This window comes from Pseudopipra pipra, chromosome 6, assembly GCF_036250125.1.
Source record: "Pseudopipra pipra isolate bDixPip1 chromosome 6, bDixPip1.hap1, whole genome shotgun sequence".
In the NCBI taxonomy this organism is placed as follows: Eukaryota; Metazoa; Chordata; class Aves; order Passeriformes; family Pipridae; genus Pseudopipra; species Pseudopipra pipra.
Window position 1 is genome coordinate 52,982,209 of NC_087554.1, and position 25,388 is coordinate 53,007,596.

General features: G+C 36.4%; 1 protein-coding gene across 11 annotated transcripts in view; it reads left to right on the forward strand.

Annotated features, from left to right (window-relative positions):
• EML1 (EMAP like 1) overlaps nt 1–25,388 on the forward strand; it is a 124,931-nt gene that overhangs the window by 80,514 nt on the left and 19,029 nt on the right. For 3 of the 11 annotated variants that reach the window (XM_064659136.1, XM_064659134.1, XM_064659138.1), the window contains 9 exons: nt 782–829; nt 4,141–4,275; nt 9,761–9,789; nt 11,233–11,259; nt 14,401–14,530; nt 18,627–18,776; nt 20,241–20,310; nt 22,767–22,877; nt 25,143–25,238. In XM_064659136.1, the coding sequence (XP_064515206.1) occupies nt 782–829; nt 4,141–4,275; nt 9,761–9,789; nt 11,233–11,259; nt 14,401–14,530; nt 18,627–18,776; nt 20,241–20,310; nt 22,767–22,877; nt 25,143–25,238 (796 nt within the window). The other 8 variants (XM_064659135.1, XM_064659145.1, XM_064659137.1 and 5 more) reach the window with 6 other exon arrangements.

Here is a 25,388-nt window from a genome sequence, read left to right on the forward strand (position 1 = left end):
AATTAAAAAAAGAAATTCCTCTCCATTGAACTTCGGGTGGCAAAACTATTATGCCACTTCACAGTATCTCTGACAATTAAAGTTATTAGAGCATTTTGCTCAAAGGCATAATGAAATTAAAGTCATATGTAATTTCTGAATTTATTCTAATTGATTTAAATGAGGGTCAGAATGAGTGGTAGACAAGTTTCAAAATATTAATATCATCAGTTACTGTCTTAAGAGCATTATGTGTTGTTTTTTAATTTCTTTTATTAAAAAACTTTTATATTTTCCCAAATAATTTCAGTAATTAAGTATATACTTTTTAATTTTGACCAGATTTGTTCATCACAATTCAGTAATGCAACCACCTGAAACATTCATGCTATGCAGTGTATATACACACATATATGAGGATTTATTTTCTTGTCTTTATTGTTGCTTTTTTAATGGTCTTTGTCTTCTAGCTGGATCATCTGTCTTGTTTCTTCTGATGGCCTCTTTGATTTTTATTTTATTTTGATTTTGAGTCGCTTTACAAATGGTCAGTCTATTGGGGCACTGCTGAGATTTTGTCATTCAAAGATACATTGGTGTTCTGAAATGTATGGTTTGAAATGATCAAACATCTGAGTCAATAAGCACTGTGTTGTTTACTCTTGCACGTGACTTCATATCTTGAAAGCATGCAATTATGTCTTTTAATGTAAGTCTTGTAAATGTCTTGTTTCCACATTTTATTGTTGCATTCACTTTTTATTCTGCTTTGTTTACGCACCTCTCAACCTGGATTAAGCAGGTCTGTGAATCTTCTCAATGCATGCAAACTGAAAAAACCTGCTCTAAGGTGAGGGATCCTTAATAGCTTTGTAGTGTTGAAATTCAGTTGTTTTTCCTTTCCATTTCTTTTCCACACATAGAAAGTGGCTGTTTTAGTACAAGCATTAACATGGTAGAACTGTAATTATTATTGCCATTTTTAACATTTTCACAAGTACATGTTTAAAACTTTTTCATCATTGATGAATGCATTGCAAAATTTAGATAGTAATAATTTCAATTATAGTATCTGCATTATCTCATACTAACATAATTTTTATTATAGGGGTGTTAGACCACATTGCTGTCTTAAACAAATTAAAAATCATGTTACTGAATGTTAACTTTTTAAATAATTGAAAATGCTCTCCTTTCATATCACTGATGTGGAATTCAAATTCTGGAATCCAGTTATACTCTTACAAACCTGTAAGTTAAATGAATACTTTCTGTAATTTTAAATTCCTCCTCAGATGACAGTGTATCTACTGTAGCCATGGATATAATCACTGGTGTTTAACACTATAGCTGCCAAACGTGTATATGCCAAAATTGAGTTAAAATAATGGAATTATAATCCTCTTTTCCAACCACTTGCTAATACTTGTCACTTGGCTTTTGTTGTTGTTGAAAGTTTAAAATAAAATTTGTCAGAAGACAGCATTACTAATCAGTTTAAGCAGTAACGGACCTAAACCAGAAGGGTTTAAAAGAAATCTGTCCTTGTGTAAAAGTAGTTTTTATACTGATATGAGACTTCATTATTCAGAAAGAAGATGGAATTACAGTTTTACATTTTAGTCGCACCCTTTCATTTTTTTATCTACTAGTTCATCTTTTGAATGTTGATAGCTATAAAAATAAACCCCCAGGCAACATTAAAATTATTTTCAAATTGCTTCTGTAACTTACATTTTTTCTAAGATTAGTATAATTTGATAATTTCCTTAATTTAATTTCAGTGTAGGCTGATGTTGACGCCTCTTTTGCTTAACCAGAAAAATATGCATCAACATCAGCCTACGCTGAAATTTCCTTAACCAGGAAAAGATGCCAAAATAAAGGTTTGATCCTCCAAAATCACAGAGAGAGGATGTTTTTGAAATTACTGTATATAATAGTGGAAGGACTCATGCTAATAAAGCTATTTTATGTGGAGTAAACATTTTCAATATGAAGGCTTTATTTTTTTTTAACTGGAGTAGTATTAAATTGGATAATGTTATGAGATGCGAGGAGAACAGTTAAATGTTAACACTATATTCTGTAATTTACTAGCGACGGTTTTGTCTTGCATTTGGCATTGAGATGACTTGGATAATGTTAGGCTAGTGTAGGAGACACATTTCTGAAATGAAGACAGAATTACATTCTTGTTGCTGTCTTTCCCCTTGCCCTATAAATGTGTTTTGTTCTGTGCCTGTCTGTAATTTTGCATTCTGCTTGCTCTCTTACATTGCTTTCTCTGCAGAAACAGTTTTTTTTTAATTTCAGCTTAATCATTTGAAGCTTGTTTTTATTACAAGAATGCAGCACTGAACATCTGTCCTACCATCGCATGTTCCGGAAGGGTTTTTTTGTCAAGCTACCTGAGATGCATCTTAACATGCATCCTCTCTCCAGATCTGCCCCTGGATGGGGGCTACCTTCTTTTCAGAAGGATGATTGCTTTGCAGAAAGACTCTGGTTTGGGTGTTCCTGTTGTTTCTGTAGCTGAGCCTCAGCTAAGGAGTTGAAACATTCCTCTCCTTGCTGGTAAAAATACATGGGGGAGGAGGAATAAATGTATTTTAAAAAACCCCCAAACAATGAAGTGTATCAACGGTAGTGTACAGTTGGTAAGCTGAGCATTTTTTGACCAGACAGAAAAGTCTGTCTTGTTTCCCGTAGTTATGAAGAGCCAACTTACACCACACATAAAGTGGGACAGAGCCAGAGGAGCTGACTGAGATAACAGGGTAGGGATAGTTGTTAGAAGCTGATGGGGAGGTTTGGAGTAGTCCTCAAGGATGCTTGAGATGAGCATTCTGGTAAGCAGAGCATCCCTGGGGGTGTACAGAGGTCAAGGGGCTGGGGATGATAAAAGGTGTGACAGGATGAGACTGGGCCTTGGAGGAGCAAGAACAGAAAGAACTGAAGTTTTCAAAGTGCTTGGGATTTGAGTAGAGAGATGTGAGCTTGAAAGCAATCATTGGTCTCCATGGCTTGTGGGGTGAGAGAACTGCTGAAGTTGGTTATTTATTACGGGGATGTTATGGGTAAAGGGGACATTTTCATTCTGCTTTTTGAAGGGAGAAAACAGCACAGGACTGGAGTGAAGGGAAACGAGACCCTGAGTCCTGTGGTTCAGATGGTGGAGGTGATTCCTGCCTCAGCCGGGGCACTGCTGCCTGAGCCTCTCTGCTGCCAAGGGAGTGCAGCAAAGTGAAAAGAGTCACCCACACTGGGGCATCAACTGCTCCCTCTCCTGCTAGGAAGCACTGCTTTAGGGGGAAGTGCTTTGGACTAAGGAATAACCACAATAATTTGTCTCTTATTAGGTGTAAGCTCTGAGTGAGCATCTCTTAATTTACCAAGTAACACTGCTTGTGTTTTGGCCCACTTTTTTCCATCAGAGAGAGCTGGATGTCTAAAGGGTGCTGCAAAATCTCACAAGAGCTCCCTGATAGCTATCTGGGCAGGAAGGATGGTTGAAGAGTGAGAGGGTAAGGCAAGCTTTAAGCCTTTGAGAAATTCCCCTGTCAGGAGATGTGGGGAATCTAATCTATTCATACATGTAAGTAGGAAGCATACATTTTTAACAAGCTAACAAAAAGATGCAGGCTAGCTCACCATTAATTGCAGTTTTGAGTATGTTAAAACTATCTTTGAACTACAGAATAATTGATACTGAATGAAGACCCAAAGTTAGCTTGGCTGTGTTCAAATTTTGACCTACTTCTGGCATTCTCTGTAGTCTGGCTGGAGGTGTCAGGTAATATGCTTTCTCTTTAAATTTTTCACTTATTAAGAGAATCCAGAAGTTCCAAAATGTGAAGTGGTAGTCAGAGATTTGAAATGAGACCTGGAAAAATAGATATTGCAGCTTATTTTATGAAATTGGTTTAGCCCATCTTCTATTTTATGATTAAGAATAGAGCAGTGTGTTTGTTTCTGTTGCACCAGGTACTCAGCAAAACTCTTATGTAGGCTCTTTAACAAACCAAGTTATACTTAAAAACAAAGTTGTAGTTATTTTTTAGAGTCAACAATCTACTTGATACCTTTCTCAAAAATATTTATCATAGACATACATACTTTTAAAAGTGCCACTGTAAAACCTGCTCCTTTTTTTATTAGCACCATTAAGAGAACCAGTTCAGCTGAGCGTGTGTCCCCAGGAGGTCGGAGGGAAAGCTATGGAGATTCCAAAGGGAGTCGCAACCGCACTGGTTCCACCAGCAGTTCATCTAGTGGTAAAAAGAACAGTGAAAGGTAATGTTACCTAAAACCTATCTCCTTTCTCTGCCTACTGCTCTAATAATGAAATTAGTTTCTTTAGTGAACTTAGTTTCTCCTGTTTAGCAAACATTGGGAGCTTTCTTTTTTTACAAAGCTCCAAGAGTTGGACAAAGATATATTTTAAAACATTTCAAGTAAAACAGGTTTTCATATTTAGACTAATCTTTTTGTGTTATTTCTAAACCATAAGCAGTGTGTGAACCTAGAGTTTCCCAGGAAAGTTAGCGAATATTAAATATGCCCTTTCCAGTATCTTAGTGGTTTCCCTTGGTCTTCATGTTCCTGACATGTACTTCTTCAAGTTCCTTGTTGTGGTGCATTGACCTCACCTGGCATCTGAGTACCACACAGCCAGCCACTCCTTCTCCTCCAGTGGGGTGAGGGAAGAGAATAGGAAGAGCAAAAGTGAGAAAACTTGTAAGTTAAGATAAAGATAGTTTGAAAAGTGAAGGAAAGAGGAAGAAAACACAAAAAAATTGCTGGAAAGCAATCACTCACTACATCCCACAGCCTACAGCCTGATGCCCAGCCAGTCTCTGAGCCATGATTGCTTCGTCTGAGAACCAGATTAAAGGTAAATCAAGACATGGGCTTGAGTGTAAGTGCTATCCAAAGAAGCAAAATAAAGTGATACCTTTCTCTATATATCTCTTTACTTCTTTGTGCTGCTGGCAGTGCAAAAAATAGAGAATCTCTTGTGCAAGGGTTTCAGCCTTATGAAGGCCTTGTACAAATAGCTGTTCCATTGAGGTTTGTTAGTGTTGTCAGTGTAGGTCAAATGGTTCTTTCCTGTATTTCCTAGACATATTTTAGTCTTGGCTATCTCACTTGACCTGTCCTATTGCAGTTTCCTATGCAAGAAGTGATGTTTATGGTACTGTTACATCCTTCTCACAGATGATGTGACCATAAAAACATGTTGTTAATGAAGATCACGTAATAACCCAATTTACCTGCTCTGTCTTGGCATCAGTGCCATTATAGGAGTCATTGGGCTGCTCGTGAGCCAATGGTGTGGCACAAAACATTCGTCCCTTTACGTCCCTTCAGCATCTTTGCTGATGTAAGGAGTGACTGAGCTGGTTTTGACCTAATTGGCAGCCCAAATATAGGGGATTACATTATTAATAGCTTGTTTTCTGGCTTATGTTTTCAGTAATGAAGCAAGACAGCAAGTGTGCAAACTTAATGAAAGTAATCCTAATTTATGGGTTAGGATAAAAGGGCAGACTAGTAAAGATGACACTTTGTGGCTGTTTGCTACAGGCTGCCTGAGCAGGAGGAAGTGTATGGGGCCTTTTACAGGCAGCTTTGAAGCAGCCTCAAAGTCACAGGCACTGGTTCTGGTGACGGATTTTAACTACCCTGACATCTGCTGGAGAAGCAACACAGCAAAGCACAAACAGTCCAGCAGGTTCCTGGAAAGCATAGTCCCTTTCAACCTTACATGTTCTGTAACTCTCTGAAAGGCTTAGCAAATTATGGAAATAATGAAAAAGTTTTGAATACTGTCAGAAAAAAGGTCATAAAATTGTACACAAACTAAAAATTTAGCCAGTCTAAACGTCTTCTTGGCATTGTGCATCTATGCATGTGAATGAAGTTTTGAGATGCTGACAGAATTCCATGGGACTAGGCCTTCTGGTACGTATGGAAATTCTACTTTATTTCAGCATCTGAAATTTTTTTCCCCTAATTTTTACGTAACATAATTATAAACAACACATAATAAATATATGTGGGTTTGGTTTTGTTTCTAAGACTTGTATACTTCAAAATTTCTAAAAGACTGAAATATAACTGAAAAACAAATTAACTGTAGGAATACGTAATATCCATAAATAAATACTACTTTAGAGAGGAAAATCAATCTTTTATTAGATTACTTAGCAGCCATATCTCTTTCTGCATGTGCAGACTTGGACAAAGTTTTTTCTAAACGTCTCAGTCCCTCGAAGCACAGAGAGTGTATAGCTGATACATCTGAATCAGCAAACCAAAAATCAACACTCTTGGGGACAAGTGACCCTGAAAGTTTTAAAAGGCAAAACTAAGCAAAAAAATGAATGGCCAGTGAAGGGACTGCTAAGAAAACAGATTGCTCTTAATTTAAGCTGCAGATTCTGTGAAGTGTTGCAATAGTACGTAACTTCATGCAGCTGCTTTGCCTCAGTGAAGTCATTAACGTGGAACTGCTGTTTTCTGTGTTGATCTCTTGGAGTAGTTGGATTTTTTCTAAGGCTTTACTTTTTATTTTGCATCTGTGTATAACATCCTACTCTATCACACATATCAAATTATAGCAACAGCCCTTATGCTGTGGCCTCATTGATTTAAAAAAACCTATCTTCTACAAACAAAACAAATTTCTATAATTAGATGGGTAGACTTGTTTCTGGAATATGAACAAGCATATTTCACCTACCAGTGGTGAATCTCATTGCTTTTCCAATTTACCATAATAATTTACTGTAGTTTTTTGAAAAAGTGTTAGCAAACATATGATCCTTCAGTGCCCTTGCTCTGTGTATTTTATCTCATATAAAAAATTTCATTAGATCAAGTATCCCAAAGGTAAATTCAGTCTGTGTTATGCAATGGAAGGTCTACCATCAAAATCTAAATACACTTGCAAAGACTGTATTATGGATATATCCCTGATCCTGCTACCTGCTTAAGGTGACAATTGTCTGAAATTAGTTATATGTTAGAGCTACTAAAGAGATAAGGTGAGAATATTAGGTTGTTCACTTAAATTAAGAAAAGCTATGACTTATACTAGCTACACAGATGTACTGTACACTTGAAAATTGATTTCATAATAACTGAGAAATAAAACATTACAATAAAATAATGTTTATCTGCGAAAATGCATTTTTTTCATACTATTTTAGCAGAAACTCATTGGTTGTGTCATTCTGCAGTTGTTAGACCCAACAGCACTGATCAGAAATCACTGACTTGGGACTTGGGGAGGAGATTCAGCACACAAGTAATGCAATGCTTAAGTAAAGTACAACTATCCCAAGGAGGAACTAATTGAGAGCGTGTGTTAGAATGTCTTAACTTTAGCTAGTGATGTTGGTACTGCTGTGAAAACAATCATTGATGTTTAGAGAGTTTTCCCTTATTTCTATCCCATGCAACCTGAGGCTGTTCAGCACCCCAGCTTTCATGTCTCTGAAGAGTGTCCCTATCTTGTGGAAGAGGCTGGCTAAAGACTTGCCTGGTGCTTCGTCTTGAAGCTGGGTCACCGTGCAAGATAGAAAGCAAGAGTCATGGGACTAGATGGCAAATGATGAGGATTCCATTTGCTGGGGGCTAAGGCTGTCCTCTGAAAGCTAATTGTATGTGTGAAAGAGCGAGGAAGAGAGTGTTAACCTAACCATCTACTCACAGTCTTTTAATTTGTATCCATGATCCCTTTGTATCCCTTCCAGCTCGAGATGTTCTAAGATTGTGTTCTATGATTCTATTCTATGATTCTTAGAATTAAGATGGTTCTTAGATGAAACTTAAAGCAGAATGCACGGCAGGAATCTAAAAAGACAATCATGAAACTGTTGTTTTTCAAAGTATATAGAGTTATAGGCTGTTATGCAAAATCAGAATGCTATAGAAAGCTCTTTTAAGAGGCTTTAAGCATAAGGGGTAAGGAGATGAGCATAATCTCCCATGTTGCTATGAAGTGTCCCAGCTCCCTGTGGTTATGAGCCGGGGTAAGCCTTCCTGAGGGTTAGATAAGTAGGATGTGACTCAAGTTCATGAAAAAGGGTAGCCAGAGCTCTGAGCTGTGTGTGTGGTTAGGGTTTGTATAATTAGAAAGTACACATGATTTACTTTATTACTGTCATCAATCAGCCTTTCGCATTAGCTTGATTAGCTTGAAAAAGTCAACATGGTCTGTTCAGAGCTAGGGACTCTTTTGTCTCTAATATGGCAGCATTTCTGACTAGTGCTCCATCCCATGAAGTTTTTTGTTTCCTAAAAATATCTTCATTTGCAAGAGAAAATGTTCATCTTGGTATTAACAATGACAACACATCATGCTATTTATATAGATGACATTGGCTGTGTATGCCAGCTTGAAGCATGAATTTTGATGCATGATTCAGATGATGGCTGATATGGAAAGCTGCTAAATCGGGAGTAGAATCAGAATTAATTTGGTTTGGTTTTATCATTTGGTAAATGTATTATTCTCAATATAACTGTCAAATCAAGACAAAAGGAAAAATACTGTAGAATTATTTGCTACAACTTCTATTGTAGTGAGAGAGAATCTTTTATGCTTAGAAAAAAAACTGTGTCCAAAAATCCAACACAGTCTTGTTTCTTTTTTTTTTTGGTTTCTCCTTATCTGCCCACTGCAGATGTGGAGATGGCATCAAGCTCTAGGAATACTTCATGCTTCAGCATTTCTCCATCACAGTGATAGGGCTTTCAGTGCTTTTGGGATCACCTTAAGAAACATACAGCAGTAATCTGATGTTTCAAAAGTTTTATTGGAGTAAAAAAAGAGGAACCAGGAGGAAAAAATAACTGCATAACATGGCTTTTTGTCCATTTCATGCTTCTTCAGAAACAACACCCTCAAACTTAATTTACAGGGGCAGAGGGCAAAGAAAGCAAATGACTGGCATTTCTTGACAAAGATTCCTTCCTTTTAGCCAGGGTAGTACTATCCAGAGAGCTTTCAGTTTTTCTGCCTCTTCATTCTCAACACACTTTATGTATTTTCCCCTCAAGTTTTCCTAAATTTTTTCTCAAGACAAAAAGACAAACCAATTTCTGGTTGTCTCCCAGGCAGCAGTGCAGTGACAAAGAGAAGGCATTTTAATCACAGTTATGTGTTTTCTGTGTTTTAAGAAGTACTGCCATTCACCAAAGAACAGTTTGGAAGTTCCATGTTTTATGTGAACTCTTTGGAAAAGCAGGATTCAAACTTTGGTTTGCTCCTTGAATCCAGGCAGAACAAAGTTATGAAGAAAGTGAACATCCACACATACAGTGATACAGTAGTTGTCCCCCTCCACCACCCTTGCTCCACTCATGCAAAGAGATGTTGTAGTTAAGAATATATTCCTGACTGACTGGAAACCAAAAATGATACAGCTGCTCATGACCAGTTGCTGTGTTCTCCTGTAACTGGACTAACTTTGCAGAAGAAGAGAATTTGGTAGTTAGTGGAGGAAAATCTATAATTTTGAGAATGTAAGAAGAATTGTATAAAAAAGTTTTAACAACTGCCGTCAAGACACCTCAATGTTTACTGGTTTTAACTGTGTCTGCCTGGTGATTTACCTTGTAAATAATTTAATTGAAAAAGCATTTTTATATGTACACACACAAAAAAATTTATATATTTTATATTCTATTTTATTTTTATATTGATACATTTCTGTACAGAATGTATGTGCATGCTTTTTAAATAGTAATGTCTTCATTATTTTCGCAGCAAACCCAAGGAACCAATGTTCAGTGCAGGTAGGAACTTTTAAAATTTTTAAGCAGATAACAACTGTGATAACATATTAGGGCTTTTTGTTTGGGTTTTCCTCCCCCCTTCCCACTTCTGTGGATGCCTAGAAACTATGATTGGAAATCAAAACATAATACTTACAGACTGCTGATGATGTATTTTTAACAAGCTGATCAGTCTGCTCTAGTTTTTATTGACCCAATAGGCTTATTTTACAGTTCTTCTTTGTAAGAAGACAAGAACAAAAAAGGCTGTGTTTTCTTACCTCACATGTCTTCCCTTTCAAAGCAATATTAAGGTTTTAGTAATTAAAGCAGTGCAAAGTTCCAGCTATGATGCTGTCATGTTAATTTAATCATAAAAGGGAGCTCTCTACAACTGTTGAAGAATCCCACATCTGTCCCAATGCCTTATACTATAATTTCTGAAATTACAAATAAAAGGGTGTTTTGTTACTACAGTTTTGGTAGTCTGTCTTTAATTTGAAAAGCACTTAAATTTTCCTACTTATGTATTATCCCTGCTAAAAGATTTGAAAGTGAAATAGTAGATAAAAGTGAAGGCAGAGTTTGTCCTTGTCATTAGACAGTTAAAACTTTAGAAAAATCTTAATAAAAATATGAATCTGAATGGTACATATAACAGTTATCTTTGTTCTGGAAAACCAAGGACAACTAAAATAAAACTTTATTTTAACAAAATAAAGAAGGAAAAGAGCCCTGTTAATTTATCAGATGTATCATATTATTTTTATGCCTAGTTCTGTGACGGTAACCATACATTAAGCTGAAAAAGTTAAAGATCTTTTGTTTACTGCCTTGACTGATCAGCATCCAACAAAGCTCTTAAGCCATACTTCGAGGTTTAGTGTAACTGATTTTGAAGGCAATAATACATGAAACTAAGTAAGCCCTTAAGTCTCTTGTGACAATATAATCACAGTTCATGTCCCTTCCATGGAAACTGTTGGTTTAGAAACAGAAAACTTCTGATTTGCACAGAGTATACTTTCCTTGCCTAACATTTCTCCTTCCCTTACACCATGTAAGCAAAGGTGTTTGGAATATTTTTACTTTTAATACTTTCCCCATGGGTAAAGATAAGTAATTAAACAGATGTGACACTACCCGGGTGTCCTTCTCACCTGGACAAAATTCCTACAGAATTTAATAATTCTTTAGAGAAGGTTATACTTGGTATTTACTGAAGTATATAGTTGCATAATGGAGCTTAAGCTAGTATTTTAGTGGTAGAACTAAACAGAGCCCCTAGCTGAGGAAAAGGGTTTAGAAAGTAATTCCCAACGTATGGCTCAGTGTTTTGTCAAGCCCCAGGTTAGCCTGTAGCAGAATACGACTGGACAGCCCGTAGAGCAAGTATTTAGTGAGTTTATTGTATTCAAACACATCTTTATCTAGCCCTTCTGTCTCTGTCTCTGTAATCACAAGGGAAGCGCCGTGTGACACACTGCAAAGGTAGGCTTCACTTCCGAAACCTCATAGCTCTCGAAGCAAAATGGTTCTGGTGGGATAAAAGCTCCATGTGTAAACAGCTGTTCTCCAACTTGTGCGCATTTTGCAATGTTAAAACATCTAGTTCTTTTGAATTAAACAAAAATGTTGTGCCATTTGTTATACAGTCTACTGAAATTATAACCCTCAGGTTCACTTTAATCATAATAACGGGTTATAATTTACATTTCTGTGGATTTACGCTGAAGAATTTGAATCAGAAAAAAAAAATGTTGAGAGAGCTATATGGCAACACGTGGATGTTCACTGTGTTTGAAATGGCATTCTGCACTTCTGCTGAAATGCGTATAGAATTTGCCCCTTCGTTGGCTGTTTCGCTCTTAGCCTAACATGGTCGTAGAAGCCTTGGTTTTTCCCTTGCTTTTTCTTACTGAGTAGGCTGTAGTTTTTCTGAATGTTGAATAAACAGACCTAGACCTCCAACTAATTTCTCAGTGCTTTTTGCTCAATGTCATAAAGCAGAGTTACATTTGGTAAACAAATCATATTGATTTCTAAAGTTTTAGTTAAATGGTAGTGTAAATATGCACATTTTGGATGCATGTTTATATCTGTGGTATAATCACAGATTTATCTGCTTTTTTAGAGATAACTATATCCTAACAGTTTTTCCACTAATCAGCATCTTTCAACTTTGCAATACATGTAAAATTTCATAAAGCAAAACATGTTTGTTCTAAAGGCAAAGTCTTTTAGAAAGTCTCTACCTCTGTGTATTCTTTGTACAAATCTATACCTGCAGTCAGTGGTGGTCTCCTTTGCAGATCCTACTGGCATTCATGTGCCTTATTTTAGTTCAGTAACTGTTAATTTTTGCAACAACAATTTCGAATTTACAAAACTGCAGATGTAAAAGATACATTTGTCTAAAAGTTTCACCTTTGGTCTGTCTTTGTAGTTTGATTGATTGTCTGTCTTTACATCTATATCTTCATGTTTAGAACTTCTGTCTTAAAAACTTAGTTAAGAAAAGTACAAAGAAAATGATGAAAATTGATTGATTGTGTAGATAATATATCTGGAATAGGAACAAAAATTATTGGAATTGTGAATGGAATGAATGGAATTATTATTACCAAAAGGTAGAAATAAATACACGGTATGAGTTCTGGGCCCCATGCCTGACCTAGTCAGCCTAAGTTCCTCTTTATAGTTAGCAGAAAGAGACACACACGCATTCTGAAGGTGTAACTTGTCATAATATACTTGGTATAGTTTACTATACTTTCTAGTATATACTTGCTGTTTCCTAGTCTTGAGTGATTAGGTCAAATGGTTCCACTGAAGATAGCTAAATGCAAGTTTTAGGAGTCCTGTAAGCTTCAGGTGAGAAAAGCAGCTCAGCAAATTAAACTTTCCTTCATTCCCAGTCTTTGATAAGTCAGTAGTTGTCACTGCTGAAAATCTGTTGACTTCCAGTGCACCAGCATCAGCAGTATTGGCATGTGTTTCAAGCTCGTTAAATAGATGCTGCATGCGCATACAAATAGTGCTGTAATGCTTTGCTATTTAATGCTCTGCCCTCTATTTTATTTTCCAATACGGATCTATTGGAGTAGACTTTTAGAAACAATTCCAATATTCTGTCATTTTCAACAGGCATCTCGAAATTCCAGCCTTCTGTCATCATTATTTCACCATTATTATCACTTCTTTTTAGCATTAAGTTTTCTGTTGTTTTCATTTTATGTCCAAATTCTGTAAATGAAGCTAGAGAGACCTAGCTGTAACTTTACTGTGGCAGATCAGGTAGATCTCTTTCCCATGTGAGTTAGTCTAAAGGCAAAATACACATTTAGGTAATACAGCATAACTATGATGTTTATTTGTTCAACCAGTAATTTTTATTGATTTAGTCAGGATTTGTAGCATATGCATTTTTCCAATTAAAATAAAGCCTTAGTTTTCAAATTAAAAAAAATAATGGTATAGTTGTAATGATACTTAACAATTCATAGCATAATTTTAACAGTCCTAAATTGTATAATTTTTTTCATTTACATGATTTTTGTTACTTTTGCCCTTCCATTTCCTCTGTGCCCACGATTATTCTGTCTAGTAACTCTACAGATGTCACTGACTCCAAAACTGCTTGATTCGCATGAGAACAAGGCTGAACCCCTTGATCTGCCGATGGAGCAGCAAGAGCCAGCACGTTCTGAATCTGGACAAACTTCATCAGAAGTTCACAGGACACCCACTTTGGCCTTGCCACTTCCCAAAAGTCCTAGTCAGACCTTCATGGCATTTCCCAGATCTCCTAGTTTTATAAGCCCCATGAAGTCCCCAAGTCAGTACTTCCAGATCTGTTATTAATCCCTGCTTTTCTCCCCCAAAAATATTTCTTACCAGTTCAACACAATACTTTTAGTATTTTCTTCTAGAAATGTTTACTTTTGTCAGCCAATTTTTTGTAGCTTCTCTCCTGTATGTCATTTTCCTTTCTTTTAATGTGCTGTCATTGTTGTCATTCCTTTTTCAATGTTTAGTAATTCTTGAAGCACATATCTTTTCTGCATGTACATCAGCATGATTCCTCTTACTAATTGTTTGTGTTTCTTATTTCGAATGTATCTCTAGCACTGTATCAAGTGTAAAGTGTATCTTTACACTGAGATGCAAAGAATGCAACTGAGTGTTGGAAAATAATTTAGATGCTGATGCTCAACTGTAAACATTGATTAACAAATAAAATTAATTTTAAGTGGCATTTCTGCGTTAATTGTAATCTTTGATGTATTCCCCTTCATTTTTAATATTTTAAAAAATGTAATATTGTAATATTATTTTTCAGCAAAAAAAGTTTCTATTTCAGACTTTTCAGTTTTGTAGTTCTTCGTGACATTGTTTAGTTCTAATTCTGCTACTCAGAATATTTAAAGGAAAAGGGACTTCATATGTTTTTAAACAAATCTGCTTAGTGATTATTGTTTAGGATAAAACAACCTGCTAAATTTCTGAGATTGCATGCCATTCTGTAATTGTAATGCACCAAGCTGTTATGTGGGTAGGGATGGAGGAGCACTGGAATTCTCCCCCGATGGCTTTTTTTGTGTAACATTAAACATTTTTGACCTTTTGTAGAGGAAGGATACGTAAAAATGTTTCTTCGTGGACGTCCTGTTACCATGTACATGCCCAAAGAGCAAGTGGAATCTTACAGTTTGGAAGCAAAAGTAGAACTACCAGCCAAGAGACTTAAACTGGAATGGGTGTATCCTTTCTGTGCTGGAAGACTGCTGGAAATCAATCATTCCTTAATGATTTGGGTTAAATAACTTTTCGAGCTCGAGTATAGCGGAATTAAGGTCATAGGGTTCATTTAATCAGTGAAATGACATTCAATTGAAAATAGGTGTTAATTTGTTGGGGCTGCTGTTCTTCACCTTGTGAAGTACAGGGTGGCAACTTAAGAAAGATTTTGCTTAAATGTTGCCTGAAGGTTAAGTCTGAAGCATGCTAATTAGACAAAGATTAAACTAGGCATATCCTAAGAATGTAGTGAGCTGTGATTATTAATTACAGTATGCATAAAACAAGCTCAGGTTTTTTCTGATTCTCAGCATTAATTTATCATTTTAAACTGTTTTATAAAATGTGCACCATTGTCCTTAAGAGGATGCTACGTTCAACTTCAGTACTTGAGTAAGCCCTCAATTGAGTAGTGCTTTGCAACAGATAGGTGCTTAGCAATAAAATTAATAAAATATCATCTATGAAATAATATTTGAATTTATATTTTAAAGTATGTTTGAACACTGTAAATGTTGAACAACCAGAGTCTTCCACTGGCTTCCATGAGTGGACATAACTACGGAATTCTGCCTTGAAAGAGATCAGTGTTTCATTACATACAAAAATTTTCACATTTCACTTTTAAGTATAATGGTAAAATATATTTTTTATTGAAAAGAGAAAATGACCTTTCATTTTTGTATAATGTTATATAATAGATGATTCAAGATAAAATATAAACACAAGATAAGTGTCTATTTGTAATATTCATTAACTTTAGAGAGATGAAGTCTTCATAAGGTATTCTGTTTTAAGAAAAAGACTTTTTTTTGGTTCAAAATAGTGCAAATAGGAAGTTGCTTTGTCTTTATAAAAAAGAAGACAGGGGCCATATAGTCTTTTTAGAAGTTGTATAAATAGAACTGCATGTGGTTTCAGAATATTCAGAGAGTTTCCAAAAGTCTCTTTGTATTCACAAGAGATTAATGACAGATTTAGTAACCATTCTTATTATTCCTGTTGCAGCTGAGCCTGTAGGTTCTATCCCAGTCTGCTGGAACTGCATAGATAATGCATACACAAATAAATGAAGATGAGTTAAAAAGACAAAAAATCCACAAAATTAATAAACCAGGTGAGATTAGAATGATAAATGCTGCTTGCAGCATTTTACCATATAATTGTTGTACAGGCTCTCACCATGTATCACAACAGAATTGAATTATATCTTTTTACGGTTGCAAGGAACCCCTTGCTTCAGGAGGCTAAGGATGATACAGGGGAAAGTGTTAGAATATTTGCTGAAACAACAAAACCCCAGCCATGAAACAAAAGAGATTGTCATTAGCAGTGTGTAGGTGGAACCTGAAGCCAATATTTCAGACTATTATAAGAAATTATAATTAGAGTAGGTCATGATTTCAGACTCATTAGTTTCTCACTTAAGCTTATTTAAATGACTGATTATTTGCCAGATGGACTATTATTTTTAGTTTGAATATTCCTATGTCCTTCCAGGTGTGTGTCTGTATACCCAGCAGAATCCTATCTATAAAAGTTGTATATGAATAGAAGAGATATGAATTCATAAAATGATCTAACCCTAAATGGTTATTGAGGGGGGGGGCAAATTTTTCCAAAAATATTGTGCTAATTTTTTCAGTTTCTAATTTATTTTCAGTTAAACCCAATCATGATATCCATACTTAAAAGTTACAGCAATGACAAGGTATATGAAGTATTAAAAAAAAGAGGGAGAAGGTAATGCCAAATTTACAGACTGTAACAATGAGAAGAAAAGCTGTGGGCAGGAGAATAAAATAATTTAAGGAGAAACACAAAGACAGCAGAAAACCAACCAGTATTGAAGGCATTCATTCCAATTGAGTTGGAGAAGCTGTGCTGTTTCATTGAAGGGTAACAGAACTCAAGTAGGAGAAAATATCTTTGTAGCAGACAAATGAGCCTGGCTGTGGGATTATAGCCAGAAATGCTCTATAATGTAGGAATGGAGATAGGGAAACAAAGTGTAGGAGATGGGGTGGACAAATGGAAAGAGCAAAGCAGACTACAACAAGAAACAGAAGGAAGAAAAGCTAATGTGTGTAGAAATCAGGGTATACCAGAACCATAAAGGGGTATTGCAGTCATGTTAGTTGGTATCTGGGTAAGCTGAAAACAATTCAAACCTTTGATATATCGTAATATATATTCAGTCACAAAGAAACAGAAATGCTGACTGATGAAGTGTGAGGGAGGGCTGGAGCAGAGGTGGAAAATTCAAGTGAGAAATCAGCACTAGGGACATCAGGGCGGGAGCAGTGGCTTGCCCACATCCATTTGAGAGCAACTCATTTGGCAAGCAGGAGGTTTGAAACAAAAAGTGCAGGCCAAATGAAAGGAAAAGGTCAAGGTAACATTCCCTGAAGTGCCAGCTCACCAAATCCAAGTTGAAGCCACCAAATCCGAGTGTGGGAAATAGTGAGGAGATGCAGGGATCAACCCCAGGAGTTTGCATCTGAGAAAAAAGGCTGATAGAAACTGAGTGTTTGACAACAGCAGTCATGTGAAGGGTTGAATGCAGCATTGTTCCCCACAGGACAAATAGTAAAGAAAGAAGATTTTCCCTAAAGAATGTAATCTTTCCCTTTTAGTAGCTGTTTTTATGCACTGAGATTTGTTCCTAATGAATGTCTGTGTAATGTTTTTGCTTCACTTTTTTAAGAAGTTCTCCTTTTGCCAACTTCAACTGCTGGTTCACTATAAATTTGATTATGTGTTCTTGAACTAGGGAAATATTGTGTTTGCTTCAGTTAGTAATAGTATCTGGCCTTAGAGAGAAAAATAAATTTAAACAAATAAAGCATTGTCCAGCAATCTAGAATAGTAACACTAACCTTCACAGACAGCTTCAAAATTGATAGTAAATTCTATGTAATTGAAGATATTGATTGTTTCAATGTCTTCAATTTTAATATCTCATCTCTTTAATATTCTTGAAGTAACTTTGCTGAAATGTTTCAATTGAGGAGTCTAAAAGCTCTATTTCTGAATTCACACTGATGACTGGGCATGCAGCACTAGTACTATTGTGTTTATTAGAAAAAATCAGCAAGCTGTTTCTTCTAAAATAGGAATTTAAATAAAAGAACTATTGACCTTATGATTTCAACAACTTTAACATGACTATTTTAGTTAGAGTGGGTTATCATTGACTGTAGAGAATAGTGCACAAGTATCTTTTTTATATCATGTAATTGGGGTTTCATTATCTCTCTATACATTTTTCACAGCCAGTTTCTCCATATTGACTGCATTAGAATGCACTTCTGTTTTGCCAAGATTCTGCTAATGCTGTTTCTTTTTGTTACCATAAAAAAAGGAAAGCCAAAATAGTTGTAGTCCCTAATGACTCCTCAAAAGAATAAAACTACATAATTTGGCTGAATTAACATTCAGTCTAGATGAGATTATTTCTGGATTAATTCCAGTTATTTCATTGAATTAATTTTAGATTCACATTGATATGACTAGCATCAGAATCTGGGCCACTGCCTTTTAAATATTACAAAAATAAATTGGAACGGATGGTGTAACCCTTTTATGGTTTGTGTCCGTCTGGCTGGTCATGTCCATAATAATGAAATCAATCAACCTGCACACAGGGTAATGCAATCAATCCTCCTGTAATGCAGGGAGATGTGCTGAATGACTTGTTAGCATTTCCATCAAGTCTAAATTTTAATTAGTCAAGCAGTGTAAATAGTAAATACACCTGGGACAAAATTAACATTGCCTTAGTCTGGTATTTAGCAAATTCCAGAGGATACTAAAGGGGTAGTATGTGTACAAATTCCTGTATTCTTTACCATGGATTTTCTGTAGGATAAGTATGTTTTAAAGTGTGTAAAATACTTTAACTCTCTACTGTAGTAAGGGAGGGAGTTCTGAAGTGATAAAGCTGTGCTCAGACCAAGAGATGCAGACTACAAGGGCAGAGATTCCATCTTGTTTTTTCTTATTTTTAACGTTCTTCATTGGTAGATAATGTTATTGCAGCTTGACCAACACACTAGCTATGGATATAGGGGTCGGGACTGTCGCAGTAATCTCTATCTTCTTCCAACGGGCGAAACCGTGTATTTCATCGCGTCTGTAGTTGTGTTATTCAATGTTGAAGAGCAACTTCAGAGGCATTACACTGGTCATAATGATGATGTGAAGTGGTAAGTCACCTAATAAGCATTCTTGTTTTCTTCATAAAACATTATTTGGGATAGATACACTCATTTTCGTTACTCTTCTTTTAGGATGATTGAACTTTAACTTCCTTGGAATCTGCTCCTTTCCCTTTTTTACATAGGATTGAATTATTGCCCTTCACAAGAGCCTGAGTGGCAGGTAGAGGCTCTTTAGGTTCAATCTAACCTAATAAACCAGTCTTGAGCAGCCTGATTTGTCTGCTGCCATGCATGATTGGGCTTCAAAGCGACTTAACTGTGTTGAAGCTCAGAGGATGCTAGATATCAGCTCAGAGGATACTAGATATCAGCAAATATCAGTTTCATTAGATTGAAATCTGAATAAACATATGGTTTATCTTGATGGTATCAGTCTGTTTGCAGAGTGTAGCTGAAAAAGAGCACCTGGATTATCTGATGGGCCCAAATGTATGAAATGAGTTTGACATCCTTTCTTCAGATGAGGCATTATGAAACACCTGTTTTCCCTCAAAGTCAGAAATAGACCTGACAACTGAATTTGCTTGAATTGTGAGCATGTTTCATGAACTGAATTGTTAGTATAATCTGGTTGTTTTCCAAGGAGATTTTTAGCTTGGACCTGTTCCATCTCATTTCTTTCTTTCAAATTTTCTATCTCTTTAGATATTTCAAAGCTTTCAGGTTTATTGGAAAGAGGATACCTTTCTTCATTTAAAGCTGAATTATTGCCACAGTTCATTTTGTAGGGTACTTGGCCTCTAGAACTGCATGCAAAGCAGCTTCAATGAAAAAATAATTTAGAGGATTTTAGGGCAAAAATAGACTGTACTCCAGGCTTTATGAAAAATTTTAGATTGCTTTTTCTTAGAGGCATTAATTAACATTGATCATAGTTTTTAGAACCTCAGTTTTAATTTTTGAATCAAAATTCCCAATTTCTGTATCCTTTCTTACTAAAGGACTTTTTTTACCTTTTGAAAAGCATTAGAGGAAGTTGGTATCTCCCTGTAAAAGTCACTGATTATCTGGTCATACAGTCTGAAGAGCATTGTTTGTCTGGATACAACTGTTTGCTCTGGAGGACTGTCACTAGACAGCATTTATGGGACTGACCAGATCTCTGCAACCACTGTTTAAGACAGCTGAAGTTCGATAAGTAGCTAAAACTGAAAACTTCTTACACACTGCACTCATTTAAATCTAGGTGAGGTGAATCCTGGGGCTTGTTTGATACATGTTTTGAGGTATTAGGACTTAAGCAAATTACTGCCTTGTTCATAAAGGAAGAAGAGTTTTTTGAATGACAATTGCTTTAACAGTTCTGTTTTTATATTTTTAAGAAGTTTACATGTATGCTGTGTGCTTTATATGACTAAAACAGGTCTATTTATTACAAGCTCAAGTAATAGTTTGATGACTAGATAGTAAATGGCTTTAAGTTTGGCCTCTCCTTCTTTTCTTTTTTAGCCTGGCTGTTCATCCTGATAGGATCACTATAGCAACAGGTCAAGTTGCAGGGACATCCAAGGATGGGAAAGTGAGTGACCACTTTGCTGATGTATAGTTGCGTATATTTTATAAGAATATGTTATTAAGAAGATACATACTATATTCTTTTCATGTTGCAGTTAAATTGGTCTTACATTTTTGGACTGAACAGAAGCAAAACTTAATTTTAGAGTGCCTATTGCACTCTATCACAGTCACCCAGTTCCATTATCAAGATTGGTCAGTGGTTTCTTCTCCCATGACTTAGACTGAAGGTAAACTTGGAGCTGGTCTCTGAGAGGTATGGAGGGATAAAGCTACAAAGGAGACCTGAGAGGGCAGATGGATGTGGAGAAAAGGAGGAGATTAAATTGTACAGAATACAACTTAATTTCTGATCACAGCTACCAAACCAAACTACAAATAAGAATGGCTTTGGGTTGTTTGCTGAAAAAAATAAACTCTTGCTTTTGCCATCATCTAAGCAAGAATATTTTTCTCTTTGTTACTACCTGTGTTATCATAAGCTTAACTTTAGGCTAGGAATTTATTTGATCAGAGTAGGATGAACATTGCTCCAAAGAGCTAAGAAAAGTGAGAAAGAATGGGAACAAGCAGAGGCAGGAAAACCATGAGGACAAAGTTACTCAGCAGAGTATGTAGCTGTTGTCACAACCAAACTATTGAAAATTTTTGGTAGATACCAACAAAGAATTTTAGGATAAAAAACAGATTATCAATATGCTAACTGCGTGTTGTGGTTTAACCCCATCTAGCAATTAAGTACAACACAACCACGCACCCAACCTATCCCACCCTCTAGTGGGATGGGGAGGAGGATTGGAAAAAGTGTAAATCCTGTGGTTTGAAATAAGAACAGATGATAAGGATAATGATTACTGTTACATTGCAATAAAATAATAATGACAATAATAAAGACAACAAAACAAGAGAAATAACACCCAAGAAAAATAAGTGGGGTGTGATACAGTTGCTCATCACCTGCTGTCCCCCAGCAGTGATTGGCCCCTCCCAGCCAACACCCCCAGTTTATGTACTGGGTATGACGTTCTGTGGTGTGGAATATCCCTTTGGCCAGTTTGGATCAGCTGTCCTGGCCATGCTCCCTCCCAGCTTCTTGTGCAGTTCCTCACTGGCAGAGCATGGGAAACTGAAAAGTCCTTGACTTAGGGTAAGCACTGCTCAGCAACAACTAAAACATCTCTGTTATCAACATTATTCTCATACTGAATCCAAAACACAGCTCTCTACCAGCTACTACAAAAAAATATAACTCTATCCCAGTCAAAGCGAGGACAATGAGGAAAACAAAATCCCAGTTATGCAATATAAAGTTTATGTAAAGGTAACTTAGCTGAGTAACATAAACTAATAATTTTTATTGTGTATCAGAGAAATCTCTGGCATTTATTTTTTAACTTCATAAATACAATTACCATTGTGTTTGTGAAATAAAATTTAAAGGTCTGATGGTTATGCTTGAGAGGAATGTGCTATATAGGTAAACTTACATCAAAGCTATTTATATAACTGAGGTACTGTTGTGGCCTTGATTTTTTTTTTTTTTTTTTAAATATATACTTATGTTGAAGGACAGTTTTGCTACTTATGAGCAAGAAAGACTGATGGTTGTCGCTTTTTTTTCTGATATGGTAATAAAGCCTATTCATTTCCGTTCAAATGGATGGGAAAATAAGGGAAATAAAGCATGGCCCTTGTTTTCCTGCAGAGGTTGAAGGTTGATGGTTCTGCGTTGAACTCCTCTCTGTGTTTAAGATTAAATTCCATCAGCAAGTGCTTCCCGGGGCCGCCCCCTGGTGGATATGGGAGGCAGCGCTGCCGCCGAACCTGCTCTCGGAGCCAAAGGCCGAGGGAAACGAGGGAGGGAGGGAGGGAGGGAGCGCCACGGAGCTTTCACAGGGAGTTGATCTTGGGCCAGCATGTACGCCTGGAATTTTATTTACAAAAACCAATCTCATTTTGATTACGGTTGCAAAGAAGAGTCTGAAGATACAGTTCCCCAGCCATTTTTATGACATTGAAATTAATTACATTTTAGAAATTTTCAAGCTTCTTTTTGCACTTGCTCTTTGACACTTACCAGAATTATCTCAGTTGGTACAGTTTAAACTGTTCCTGGACTTGCCAGTAAGTCCCACGTCACAAAGTCATCAATAATTTTCACTTCATGAAGAATATCTCAGTGGCCATTAACTTCAGTGAACAAACTGAGATCAGTGAGACCTGATGTGCTGTACACTCTGGACAACCAGTCCCAGAGATTGGTCCTAGAAACAGTAATCAACAAACTGTTTGTAGTGTATCTGTGCTTACACGGGTGACTCTAGAGAAGTTCTGGTAATTTTCATACCTTAAATTTTGATAAAATATTTTGGTTTTTTTCAGACGCATTCTCATTTTTTAAAACTCTGATGAGTTTTTGCTATCATTGTTTCAGATGATTTTTTTATGTGTCTTTTATAGCAATTACCACCACACGTGCGTGTCTGGGACTCTGTAACTCTGAATACGCTGCATGTCATCGGAATGGGGTTTTTTGACCGAGCTGTCACTTGCATTGCTTTTTCTAAATCTGTAAGTAAATGAATAGTCATATGAAGACTCTTTGCTGGAAAGGTCTTTGAAGTCTTTCAAATTTAGCTTCCTTGACCAAAACAAACTTCCTGTCTTTACTTTCTGGTTCCTCTCTAGAGGAGGAAGGTTTGCAATCCATTTTTTCCAACAGCTTAGGTTGCTATTAAAGTTAACAATATCTCAGCAGTCTCAGAGATCTATCTTGTGCTTAAAATAAACTGCAATTAATTTCTTTGTGGACAAGCAGTTGCAGAAATACTTGTGTACTTAAAATTTCAGTATCCTTAATTGTCTTGAATCATTTTATTCTGTTTCTTCCCACATGAGAAAGTTACTCTCTCTGCATCTTTTTACCACCTTGCTGTGCCCAAAAAGATTGATTAAAGACCTTTAAAAAGTGGAAGCTCCCATGGGAGAAGCAAAACATTTTGCTTGAAAACAACAAAGGCATATGGATGAAGGATTGTAAAGAAGTAGAATCCTGTTGTTGGCCTTTTGGCACCATCCTTAGAATTCTAATCTATCAGAGAGGTAAAAAATTAAAACATGTGCTGATACAGGCAGCATTCAAGTCCCATATAAAAACATGAGTCTGAGACCTGACATGTGCAAGTCTCAAAGCCCTCTATGTACAACAGAGTAAGCAGTGTATGTGGTGGTGTCTGGTTGTCTTGAGACCATTTTTAAATAAGAGAGGACTAAATGGTGTATTCCCTAGGCAAAATGTATGTCAGTGAAAGTTTCTGCAAACATTTGAAATCCATTGATGACAATGTTTTATAGAAAGTAGACAAGAGAGAAGTGAGTTGGGAGAACTGGTTGGGAATGCAAAGGTGAAAGCTAACGCAGTTCAAGATCACCTTCTGAAGGATAAATAAAAAGGAATAGTGAGCAAATGCTCTGTAAATACCTCCCTGGAGGGACAGAGGTGTTTAATAACAGAAGATTGCTATTAGCATATGCCAGGAGAAAGCAGATGTTTAATGTGTTTGCTTTATGCTGTGATTTCTCTCACAGCTTGGCTTGTTCTGAGCATCCCTTCCCATTTTGTAGCAGTACTGCTTCCTTCAGTCCTGTCTCTGTCCCACTTCTTGAGTTGACTTGGCACAGCTATTTTTGTAGCTGTGTCTGAGATATGTATGGCGGGCCTGATTCATCAGGGGACAACCAAACAATCTCATATATATAAAAAATGAAGCAGAGTTTTCTTGGCTTTTCTTTTCCCCACAAAATTGATCTGTTCCCCAAACAGGCTCTCTCTATGATAGCCCAAACTTTTGGGGTGGCTCAGCTCAAGCAGCAGCAATAAGCAGCTGTGCTGTGGGTGGCAGATGGAGGAGTGTTTGATCTGCTCGATCTGTTCCTGCGAGCTCATCTGCAGTCAAAACTAATGTAACTGATGCCAGGAGCAACAGGATACAAAAAATCCTGGGTTGGAAAGCAGCTGGACATTCCTTGATGGTTTGTTCCATTGTATGCTCAGCTAGGAAGAACACCAAAGAAATAGTGAAAAATGGTCCAAAAAGTTCCTTCCAGATAGGTACTGAAAAAAAATCTGATGATTATGCAGCAGTTCCCATCACTACTGAGACAGATGTTGGTCAGCCCCTCATTCAGGCAGGATCTTGGCTGGAGGTCTTCATCCAGCTTCTGGGTTCACACATCAGAAAAATGGGTACCAACAAGTGAAGGTCTAGGAAATATGATGCATGAGGAAAGACTGAAGGAATTAGGGCAATTAAGATTAGAAAGAGTGACAGAAGGCATAACTATAAAAAAGACACCTGTCAGAAATAAGTTGTTTTCTAATTCTTACTACGTTCCCTGATTTTCATCCGTTTTACCAGTATGAAAAGTAAATTTTTCCCTGTGTCCATATAGATCTGAGAAGAAATAATTGTTTTAAATTGCAAAGAAAGAAACTCAGTATGATTATCAGGAAAAGCTTTCTTAATGAACTAGATAATAGTGTATAGTTTGCCTTTGGAATTTCTACCACTGTATGTTTGTAGAGACCTCATTCCTGCCATTTGTCTGCAGTTTGCAAGAGCCCCTTTTCTAGATCCCTTTTTTAGCCCTGTTTTTCAATTATTCCATAAATTATTATATTTTATGGAGACCTATGGATAACTAAAGGCATAACAGTTAAAGTGTAAATATGTATAAATATTTCCACTTACACAGAAGCATTTATTTTGAATTTGCATTTATATGTTCCTCATGTTGGTTGGGTGGTGCATTAATATTTTCCATGTTTTGCTTCAGAATGGAGGAAGTAGCCTGTGCTCTGTGGATGATTCAAATGACCATGTGCTTTCTGTGTGGGACTGGCAGAAAGAAGAAAAGCTGGCAGATGTCAAGGTGTTGCAATAAGATATTTTGTACTACTTGCTTGTATGTAGATCTGGATTTCTTGTCATAAAATGTCTTTCTGTATTTAACTTCATGTGCCTTTTTAACGTTTTTGCTTTATAAAAAAGAAAGAAAATGAAGAAAGGGAATATTTTCTCT